Genomic DNA, 11,054 nt, shown 5'->3' on the forward strand with positions numbered 1-11,054 from the left:
CCACCTTATCATCATTTCGACTAACATCCTTCTTGCTTTTTTGTAATTGTTTTAGTGGAAATTTGATATGATATTGTTGTTTTTCTTTTTGTGTGTGGCGTCCTTTCATAATATACTATTTCTATTCTATTCTATTCTAATTCTATTAAATATATTGGGTGCCTCTGACCATTTTTTAACTAAGTATAACAACAATCATCACCATCATCAATTTAAGAGCCACGCTTTTGTCGGTGCAGCATTTACGATGCTACTTTTTTAGGGAAAAATAGGGTATTAGTTTCCCTCTTGCCTTCCGCCCCGCAGTACTCTATCTGACGCAAGTGGGATGGCGCCCAGAGAAGTCTATTACAAAGCCATACTAGGACTCCTGTCCAACAACAATGTAACAACAACAACAATGCGTAACCATAATTGCTAAAAAAGAAATATAGCAACTAGTGTTACCCGATAATCGACTGTATATCGATTAATCTACATATCGATGCCTATCGACAGTAGAAAAGAAATAAATATTGAAAATTTTACAATTATAATCTAACAGTTATTGAATATAATCGATACTAAAATAATTACAATGCTATAAATCGGTTACATGCAACAATTGATTATTGCAATATAATCGATAATCGATTATTCGGCAACACTAATAGCAACCTGTGTGTAAGCCGCCAACTCGAAGGCGTTGACAACCCCTGCCCTCATCACGGTTGCCTCGACGCCTCGCCACAACGCGCCGATGCCTTCTTCTTTGGATATTCTGTAAAATTAATAACAGTTAGGACCCATTGAGCCACATCAGCCCTGTTGGAAAAACGCTTGGCTCACACTGTATGTCAAATCCCAACTCAACACGGACCTAAACCAATGATTTTCTAATTCATGTTTACGTCATAAATAATAGGCTACTTACCTAACAACCTAATCAAATCAGATACTTTTAACAAGACGTCAAAACGGAGTTCTTTGGAGTTTGTATGGAAATACTGTCCTGTGACGTCGTCAACAAAAGCGGTCAAACACACGTACACGCGCATATGTGTGTGTGACGTCTGACGCCCGTGTGATTGAAGACTAAAATAAACCCCGGGGTTGGGGAGGTGGGTAAACTTATCTCAGAAGCTGATGGGGAGCAGAAAGTTGCCGTTCTATTCCTTAATCTATGGTTAGGGTGTCACTTGAGTTATCTTACCTATACAGCGCATTGAAGACATGTGCATAGTTCCTGCGCTTCTCTGGGGGCAGCAGCCCGTCTCCGGTCACCCTGATGAGGCACACCTCGGCTGGAGTGCCCACACACCCGCCACACATGCCGGCGAAACATCCCATTAGCATCTTCAATGGCAGAATCGGGGGAGTACCGTTATTATTTCTAAAAAAGAAAGTTTAAATTGATCGTAATTTAGCATACACTTTGAATATACTTACATACAAGATGACATCGTAACGTATACTGAGGGGGATGATTCAGACCATGATTGAGTTGATATGAAGTGGAATTTCTTGTCGGAAAAATCGTGAAAATTTTAGTGCTTTTTAATTATTTTCGGTTCCATACTTTTGCGACGGAAAATTTCACTTGATGTCAATTCAGAATCATGGTCTGAATCATCCCAAAAAGTTTTCGTTACGATGTCACTAACACCCCCATAATTCACGTAAAAAAAGGAATAAGAAAACAGGCGCCGATAGCTCTCACCCGGTACAAAATTATTTTTTATTAAGGACCCCACAACATTATCATCAGCCCATTAACGTCCCCACTGCTGGGGCACGGGCCTTCCCTGTGGATGGGTAGGGAGATCGGGCCTTAAACCATCACGCGGGCCCAGTGTGGATTGATGGTTATTAACGACTGCTAATGCAGCCGGGACCAACGGCTTAACGTGCCTTCCGAAGCACGGAGGAGCTCGAGATAAAAACTTATTTTTTTTGTGGTCACCCATCCTATGACCGGCCTTTGCGAAAGTTGCTTAACTTCAACAATCGCAGACCGAGCGCGTTTACCGCTGCGCCACCGAGCTCCTATGAGCTACCTCCTCCCCACAACAACAATACAATAATTATAAGTAAGTTCCTATACTATATTTAAAACTTACGCGCCTGAGGGTGCCCACCTCGGCTTAGGGCGTCTGAGAAGATTTTATTGGAAAGAATCAAACGACCTTGATGGACAATAGCGATAGGGTCGTTAAGAGTCGGTATCGAGGTCGACTTACCTCTTTACATGCATAAGATCACGCCTATTTCCCGTTGGGGTAGGCAGAGACCACGCAATTCCACTTACTACGATCCTGACACACCACTTTCACTTCTTCCACTCTCATTAAAGACTTCGTGTGCACGAAGAAGAGTACTTTTGACCTGACCTTTCTTTAAAAACCCTTATTCCACTCCGACCAACTAAACGGATCAACTAGTTGTTCCAAAGTAAATCATATTAAACCACTTTACATTTCTATAGAATTCCGAACTGAACAACTAGGTTGAACAGTTCCAGAAAAGATTAGGGAAAAATAGGGTAGTAGTTTCCCTCTTGCCTTCCGCCCCGCAGTACTCTGACGCAATTTGAGTGGGATCCAGAAACACTTAAAGTAGAGAAAATTAAAAAGGCCAATCTTATTCCTAAATTGTAACATAACCATCAGATCGTCCGCACTAAAACGTATTGATAATTTTCATATAATTAAATATAAATTTCCACCATTATTTTTTACATATTCCAGGTTGATGAATGACTCTTTCCCTTCCTCCCCAGACATGTTAAGGAAAATATCTCAAAACCGAACCAAATAACAGAATTTCTCAGGACGAAATGAACCATGGAAACAGAACATTCTTTCTGACATGTACTTCATATCAATAAATATTTTGAAGTGGCCAGTCACAACGCCAGCAATAAGTATAATAATTAAAACACATAATAACGGGTTCTTACCGCGTTTAAATGGGGATATGTCTCATCAGTCATCCCGTGATCATGGCACTTGCAACAGTGTCGAAATATCGGGAGTCTCATATCCCCATTTAAACGCGGTAAGAACCCGTTATTATGTGTTGTGACACGGTGCTCTGTGTCGGTAGAGTTCGGGGTTCGGTGCGTGAACTTCCTCACGGTCTCTCCAGGGGTGGCAGAATGAAACAGTCCAGGTGGTGATACGAAAGGTCCGCGTTTATTATAAAACGAAAGGCACACTTTACAGTAACACTAGTGATTCTAATGTACGAGCAACAAGCAATATTATTTAATACAGTCTCTCACATAAGATTAAGAAAATACGGATAATTAGAAAATTATAACAGAATAGCGTGAACCATTTCAAGCACGCTCAAACACGGAATCTAGCGGGGAGCCGAATCTCGCGCCGTCCAATCAGCGTGTCGGACGCGGGCCGCGCGGCCGGCGCGCGTGCGCGTAGCGGTAGCGTCGATTTCATAGACGCGACGCGATTGGAGGGTGCGACCTGAGGGGGTGAAGTGTGCGGCGGAGGGGAATTTAAAGATCGGCGCGCTACAGTGTTTTAATTATGATAATAACCGAGTAAACTTAAAACAATGTATTAGCAATAAGTATGTTTAGCAGAAAGTTGAACCGTTTGGAAGAAAACTAGTTGATCATATAGTTTCCTAACCGACCGACTAAATACTCGTAGTTGAGCCGTTCGGAAGAAAAATAGTTGTACAGTTTCTAGTTGATCCGTTTAGATGGTCGGAGTGGAATTACTGTTTTCTGATCGCGGTATGCGCCTAGGCTTTCCTCTTCCAACCCTTACAGCCGCATCATAAATCTTACTTCTTATGTCCTTCGTAAAAGCTATAGTAAACGAAGAACCGCGTAAGTCCGTATGTGTATTGCCTGAACACCGAGCATGATACGCCGGTATATAGCCTCAGGAAACCCTCATTCTTAATTATCTCCCGTATCACGACACCGATCTTCGCGTCCTTGCCTTTCAACTGCATCCTCGTCTTAATCAAGTCCGTGGGCTGCAGGATGCTAATGCCTATAGCCCTGAAACAATAATAGTATCCGGGGGATTCTTCTTCATCTTCTATCGTGTGGATTGTGAGGTGGATTACCAACCCCATCAGCCCTGGCGTCAAGGTTGTTACTGAGCCGCCATAGGCCCCTGACATGGCTCGTGTAACGACTACGTACTTACAGTATTATCAGTAAGTAATAAGCGGGACCAACGGCTTAACGCGCCTTCCGAAGCACGGATCATCTTACTTTTTGGACAATCAGGTGATCAGCCTGTAATGTCCTAACCAAACTAGGGATCACAAAGGGTTTTTTTGTCCCCATCGGGATTCGAACCCGGGACTTCTGCAATAATATTCGGTATTAGGCGCATCTCTAAAGACTTTCCAATTTTCCAATTGACGTTCCCCAAACACACGATAGATGGCGCTGTTCACATTTAACGCGATAATTACCTATTTTCTCATTGCTGAGGTACATAATTATTAAAAAAATGTAATGTAATGGCAGAAGCATATATAAAACTAATTGTTGCTTGATATTTGGATCACATTATGTAGAGAATGATGTTGCTACGTAAGTATATTGCTGCTCTTTATTTTGATCAGAATAATAACGGGTGGAAGTTGTAATTGTACCTTGGTGTAACAAAAAGGGTCATGATTTATACCCAAAAACAAAGATAAAAGGTATAGGTAAGCATAATTGTCTGTTATCCATGATATTATAAGTTTAAAAGAAGAAAAATCTTAATGCCATCTATCGTGTTTTTGGGGAACGCCGCGGCGCCGATTGGAAAGTGCCTCTTTAGGCTGCCTGTCCATTGAAGCGGAGCGAGCTTGCGGAGCGGTGAAACGGATAAATATTAACCAATAGGATTAACCAATCTCTGTCCACTGCAGCTGAGCGGAGTTTTTATGCAATCCGATTGGTTAATATTTATCCGTTTCACCGCTCCGCAAGCTCGCTCCGCTTCAATGGACAGGCAGCCTTATGTAGGACTCTGCTAGGTGGAACGAAACGGGTTATACAGTACCCTGCTGTGCCTCCGAAGATACCGTGGTACATCATGGGCAGTTCCTTCGGCTTCGGGGCGTTTTTATTATCCCCCATACCTACTTACTACTATTTTATCAATATCAGATCCTAACCAACAGCCCTAACTTAACCAGGGTGCTTAAAATACTGCCTACAACCTAAACAAACTTTTGACCTACTATAAGAAACGGAATATTGCAATGACACTTCCGATTTTGATTAAGCACGTCAAAGATAATATTTCTCTGGCCAGATAGAAAAAGAAATAAAGTAGAAAATAGTTTTCTTCTTTCTCAATAGCTTCTCTTACCACAGAGGCAGCCAATCAGCTCGCGACACCAAACACTTCAGGACCCCGATACCGACCCCGCCGGCGTGGACGATTTCCCTCAATCAGCGCTTATCGCTATCGACTCACTAGGGTCGATTAATCTTTCAAATATTTTCCCCTCAGACGACGCCCTGAACCGAGGTTCGTTCGGGTACCCTCAGGCCTGTTGTTTTAAACGTTTTACCGGGTGAGAGCCTTCAGCGCTCCCCATTTGTCCAGACAAGTAGTTAATGCCATATGCGGCACATCTACAATAAGTCACGTAAAAAAAAAATGCTTCTCTACACGAGCCTGGGAGTACCTATATTTATTACTTAGCACCTGTACTTGTTACTTATACCGGACCGCCAAGTCCGGCGGAGGTCCATGTTGGTCTGTGGTGTTGCTTCATAACCATGACTCCCGCGGATTTCAGTGGAACTAAATGACAAACTAGTAGGTAATTATTAATACTCTTTGGAGTAGTATCTTCCTTGATGATGGCAAATGTCACTTAAATACGTCAGTTTCGGAGGTAAATCTTCCAGTATGAGAGAATTGTGCCTTGATTCTCCAACAGTGACGATGCTGGATCCTGATGACTTCCATAGTTGACTGGCGGACCTGCAACACTCAGAATGGAGGTCGAACCGCCAAATGTAGAGAAGTACTTCATGCCAAAAAATGTCCACGACCCACCGACATTCATACCCAAGTTTAAAAGAGTGGTTTTTGGGACTGTTGCTGGGTATGTATCTTTAAAAGATGTTTCAAAGAGTGGTTTCTCGTGCAGTTGCTGGGATGTATCTTCAAAAAGTGGTTTTTGGGACTTTAGCTGGGTATGTATCTTTAAAACAGTGGTTTCTGGGGTTGTTGCTGGGTTGCTCCAACATCGCCCTAAACTAAAACGCCTGCTGGCGGTCAACTACAGAGCAGCCCGATGGCAGTAAGCTTGCTCACACCGAGCTGGCTGTGCTAATTTACCTATGTTATCAATATAAACTTATATCGCAAGGCTACGATTTTAAACCCAAGGTCAATGTGGGGAAGACCGGCATGCTGTTCTAAAATTTGAGTTTGACTGAGTTTATTGAAGAAGATATTATTTGTAGACCAAGTCGAATGATCGGGTATGATAGATAATTTACTTGGCTATGTTTATAAGTCTAAATATAAGAGAAAGCGCCGTAATCTTTTGATATACAATCGTTTTTTTAAAACATGTCAAAGTAGACGGTCTTCCAATGCAGTGTGAGGCAAGTCCGTCCACAAAAGAAAAAACGCATTATTAGTAAGAAATCGTAGGCCTAGACGTATAAAAATACTTTCAGGCGGTGAACCAACAATGCCATTCTGATACGTACTTTACCGATTTATGAATAAGGCTTTCATTACATAGATAAATGATTATTTTTATGAAACAAGGCAAGACCGGCATATCTTTAGTGACAGTGGTTGTAAATATTTCGTCATATTGTTTACCCGACTGCGGTGAAGCAAAAGGAGGGTTATGCGCTATGTGTGTATGTATGTGTGTATACACGTTTGTTCCCTCCTAACCCCTAAAGCACTTATCAGAGTTGAACAAATGAGGTGTCACTAAAAAGCGTCTTGATTGTCTGGTGGTAGACTATGTGACGTACACATATTACTTCATATTAGGTATAAGTCAGTAAGATTTATAATGTGAATACACACAAACACAAAATATTAACAGAATGGGACACAAAATACTATCTCACTAGTCTTGCATAAAATACGCTCTGCTGTAATAGTTAACAATATCTGGATTGAGGCAAGATCGGCATATGACGGACTTCCCTCTCTTAATGTAGACGGTCTTCCCAACTATTATATTTTCTAATTTAAAATTTCACACGGGTATAAATTCTAAATAAAAGCTATATTCCCGCATTATGTTTAACGAATACATTAATGGTTCAATAAGTAACCTAAGTGATCAGAAAAACTTCTGAAAATCCTCCGATTTGCCACTTTATTTGATCAAAAATCCGCCACTGGCCACTGCATTCTGAAGCGCGAAATGGTAAAAAAAAATTCAGGACCGATATTGTCCAAACTAATTATACTAGAGCCATCTACGCTTTTTAGTTCGGACTGGCTCTTTAGGGACTGTTTTATCGACAGAGACGTAAGGCGCTAGTTATTCAAATTTAGAAGTTATTGGCAATATACGGTCTTTTAGCCCAGACGGTCTTCACCACATTGACCTCATATTGAATTATATTTTATTATAAATAGGACTCAATGCGATTTTTATTGTAGTATTTTTCATTTATTATTGTCAAATTCGACCTATTAATCGTATAATAATATCTAATCTAACTAATAACTATCTGACGGCGATTCTTTTCCCCTCATTCAGCGCTTATCGGGTCCGCAGTCACATCAACAAAATGTTACATAAAAATGACTTTTTTTTAAGTGCCTTAGGTATTTACCTACTATTTTGGCGCAAATATAACGTTCTGTATTCTGTGCAAATATTTCTTATTTATTTATAGCCAACACTTTTTTAAAAAAGGCGTCACCAGAATCACACAACAAAGCACTTGCAATTCTTTGCATTCTTCCATGTAACAGCTAGAATTCACTTTAACTTGACTCTTTCGTCTCTAAACTCTTGTTCGTAGTACTCACACATGACAAACACATACACACACACACAAATAATTATGTATTATTTTATTATTAACAGCCTCTGTGGTCTAGTGGTTAGAGCGTTGGGCTCACGATCTGGAGGTCCAGGTTCGATTCCCGATGAGGACTTGTCGAAATCACTTTGTGAGACTGGCCTTTGTTTGGTAAGGACATTGCAGGCTTGAGTGATATGATTGTCCGGAAAAGTAAGGTGATTCCGTGCTTCGGAAGGCACGCTAAGCCGTTGGTCCCGGGCTACTAGCCCAAATACTTCCACCAAACCGCAGTGAAGCAGCGTAGTGGAGTACGCTCCATACCGTCTCCGGTTGATTGAGGGGAGGCCTGTGCCCAGCAGTGGGACGTATATAGGCTGTTTATGTTTTTATGGTCATTATTATTTTCTCACATCAGCCTTTATTTTGCAGTATATTCGCAACAACCATAGTGCATCCAATAGACTTGGTTAAGGTCCGTATAATGACGTATTCGGAAAGACTGTCCTACCCCAGGATGGCGAAACGGATCCTCAGGTTTCAAGGCACGAAGGCTTTGTTCTCAGGACTATCAGCTGGTATACTCAGACAAGCAACTAACACGTCTGTGAGGCTGTCTGTCTATAACATTCTTTATGACCGACATAAAAAGTAAGTCGCGAATCTTCATTTCTCCCTAGCGTTATCCTATTTTCACAGGGTCCGCTTACCCAACCTGAAGATTTGACAGGTCCGGTTTTTTACAGAAGCGACTGCCTGTCTAACCTTCGAACCCGCGAAGAGAAAACCTCCGAAACGCATTTCCCGGGAATATGGGTTTCCTCAAGGTGTTTTCCTTTACCGCCTCCTTGGTGTGCTTGTCGATGACTTGTATGTAACACTTGTCTTGTTAATGTTTCAGTGAAAAATGTTTGGACAAAACACAATCTGATAAAACTTTTATCATCATCATCATTATCAGCCGTACGACACCCACTGCCGGGCATAGGCCTCCCCCAAGGATCTCCACGACGATCGGTCCTGCGCTGCCCGCATCCAGCGGCTTCCCGCGACCTTCACCAGATCGTCGGTCCACCTAAACAAAGCAAAACCAAACATAATGTTTTCGAAAACAAAATCGAAAATCATTGGTTTGGACTACTTTTTACTGGATTTATTTTTCACGAACCCATATTGATAATAACCCATATTTCCAAGAAAACACAACAGGCCTCCGAACGACCGCGAGAAGGTGCAGATAGGTGTGATAGCAGGGGCGGCAGGCGCCTTCTGCGGGAACCCATCAGAGGTGGTGATGGTCAGATTGATGGTACAGAGCGCGCCCAGAGCGTTCAACCAGTGTCCAGACCTGACCGACCTTATCAAGAAACCTTATGAGGGGCTCGTTGACGCTATTAGTCGGTAAAAATAACTTCTTGCCTCCTCTGCTTCTTTTTAAGATCGTTTATTACTCTGTGCCATAGAGTAAGAAGTACTACGTATAGAATGGCAACTCTCCGCTCCCCGCCACTGAGCTAGGTTTACCTCACCCCCTCGAACATAGTTTAGTCTTGAATCGTATGGTGTCAGACGTCACACACGCAGGTGCGCGTGTACGATAATGTCAATGTGTAGTGTCTGTGTAAAACGAGGTTGTTTGTATAAAGTGTCCGGGGTGTGGTTTAGACTTGAATCATGAAGGCTGCGCACGGACCGTTGTTCTTTTTTCTTTTTAGTTTAGTTTGGCAGCCCTCAGACGTCACACACACATTTTCGCGTGTACGATAATGTCAATGTGTAGCGTCTGTGTAAAGCGAGGTTGTTTGTGTATGTGTCCGGGGTGCGCCTGTATCGAGGTTCTCTTCTCAATTGAATATGAAACTTGTCTATGAACAGGATAGTAAGAGAGGAGGGCATGCGGGCCCTCTGGAGGGCAGGTAGTCACACGTTAGCACGGTCTGTGGTGCTTTCAGCCATTCAGATTGGAACTTATGCCAAGGTACGTTGAACTTACCTACGTATAGAACCGTAAGACTCCGCCCCGCACCAACTCGTCGACCTCACCCCCTCTGGGTCTTACTTTAGTCTTTAATACCCGTAAGCCGCAGGGGGACAGCGTGTGTCTCGCTCGCACTTACGCGTCAGGTGGCATGCGATAAGAATGTTATTTTTGTATGGAATGTCCGTTCTGTGCTTTTACTCATTGCACACATCTTTTTTCACGTTATCCCTTTCACCGCCCGGATCGCTTTTATCTGAAGAATAACTTAGTAAGTTGTGAGGTCCGACCGATCTCACCAAACAGTATCAGAGTTATTATTGAGCCGCCAAAGATCCCTGACATGACTCACGTAACGACTACGTACTTACATTAGTCCGAAGCACGGATCTTACTTTCGTACATTCAGGTGATCAGCCAGTCAATTTAAGAACACTCAACAGAAGCGGCACCTGAATGGGAATGGGCAGTTTAAAAACTCGAAATACATTTGTTGTAGATAAGAGATTACCTTCTGAAGCGTGAAGTGGTCCGCGGTATTCCGTTGCACATTATAACTGCTATGGCGTGCACCTTCATCGCTGGAATCATCACACTACCCGTCGACATCGTCAAGACCAGGTACTACAAGCTGCAAGGGTCCAATCAGTTTCTTGCAAAGTAATAGATTAACTGGTTGCACTTAAAACCTTCTGATTACGGTCGTTTCTGTAATAGACCACAAACACCTACAAAAGTATCAATTTTATAATTATGACGACTAATGGTTCATAATATCACTTTTTACAAATAACTCGCTAGCTCAGTGACTGGTCTTTTGCTCTTTGATTGTACCTACTTATATCAATAATACAGTGTTAGTGACATCATCGTAGCGAATACTAAGGGGGATGATTCAGACCATGATTCTGAGTTGATATCAAGTGGAATTTTCCGTCGCAAAATTCTTGTTTATTTGTTTTTGTTTAAGTATTTTATATTTTGGCGATGGAAAATTCCACTTAATATTAACTCAGAATAACGAGCTGAATCATCCCCCTCAGTATTCGTTACGATGTCACTTACACCCCGTACAAGTACGTATAACGACGT

The 11,054-nt window shown here is 42.1% G+C and overlaps 2 protein-coding genes across 2 annotated transcripts; one reads left to right on the forward strand and one right to left on the reverse strand.

The window, feature by feature from the left end:
- Positions 1-633: 633 nt before the first annotated feature.
- On the reverse strand, positions 634-5,095 carry LOC126373691 (mitochondrial 2-oxoglutarate/malate carrier protein-like). The gene is made up of 4 exons (XM_050019924.1): positions 5,019-5,095; positions 3,794-4,012; positions 1,193-1,372; positions 634-760 (listed from the first exon to the last, which is right to left on the reverse strand). Exons 1-4 carry the CDS (start codon positions 5,093-5,095, stop codon positions 634-636), a joined length of 603 nt encoding a protein of 200 aa, XP_049875881.1.
- Positions 5,096-5,968: 873 nt separating this feature from the next.
- Positions 5,969-10,626, forward strand: LOC126373693 (mitochondrial 2-oxoglutarate/malate carrier protein-like). Its single transcript, XM_050019925.1, has 5 exons — positions 5,969-6,078; positions 8,417-8,635; positions 9,182-9,385; positions 9,860-9,962; positions 10,462-10,626. The coding sequence occupies exons 1-5, from the start codon at positions 5,969-5,971 to the stop codon at positions 10,624-10,626; spliced, it is 801 nt and encodes a 266-aa protein (XP_049875882.1).
- Positions 10,627-11,054: the final 428 nt, after the last annotated feature.

The sequence above is a fragment of the Pectinophora gossypiella genome, chromosome 16 (assembly GCF_024362695.1).
Source record: "Pectinophora gossypiella chromosome 16, ilPecGoss1.1, whole genome shotgun sequence".
Classification (NCBI taxonomy): Eukaryota; Metazoa; Arthropoda; class Insecta; order Lepidoptera; family Gelechiidae; genus Pectinophora; species Pectinophora gossypiella.

What these genes read in the sequence shown, in the direction of transcription:
- LOC126373691 (XM_050019924.1), bottom strand. Translation starts at nt 5,095, where the DNA reads ATGGGGGATAATAAAAACGCCCCGAAGCCGAAGGAACTGCCCATGATG. An exon ending in ATCTTCGGAGGCACAGCAGG is followed by an intron (nt 4,013 to 5,018) that starts GTACTGTATAAC and finishes TTATTGTTTCAG; the next exon opens with GGCTATAGGCATTAGCATCC. An exon ending in GTCTTCAATGCGCTGTATAG is followed by an intron (nt 761 to 1,192) that starts GTAAGATAACTC and finishes TTAATTTTACAG; the next exon opens with AATATCCAAAGAAGAAGGCA.
- LOC126373693 (XM_050019925.1), top strand. Translation starts at nt 5,969, where the DNA reads ATGGAGGTCGAACCGCCAAATGTAGAGAAGTACTTCATGCCAAAAAAT. An exon ending in CTCGTTGACGCTATTAGTCG is followed by an intron (nt 9,386 to 9,859) that starts GTAAAAATAACT and finishes GTCTATGAACAG; the next exon opens with GATAGTAAGAGAGGAGGGCA. An exon ending in AGATTGGAACTTATGCCAAG is followed by an intron (nt 9,963 to 10,461) that starts GTACGTTGAACT and finishes CATTTGTTGTAG; the next exon opens with ATAAGAGATTACCTTCTGAA.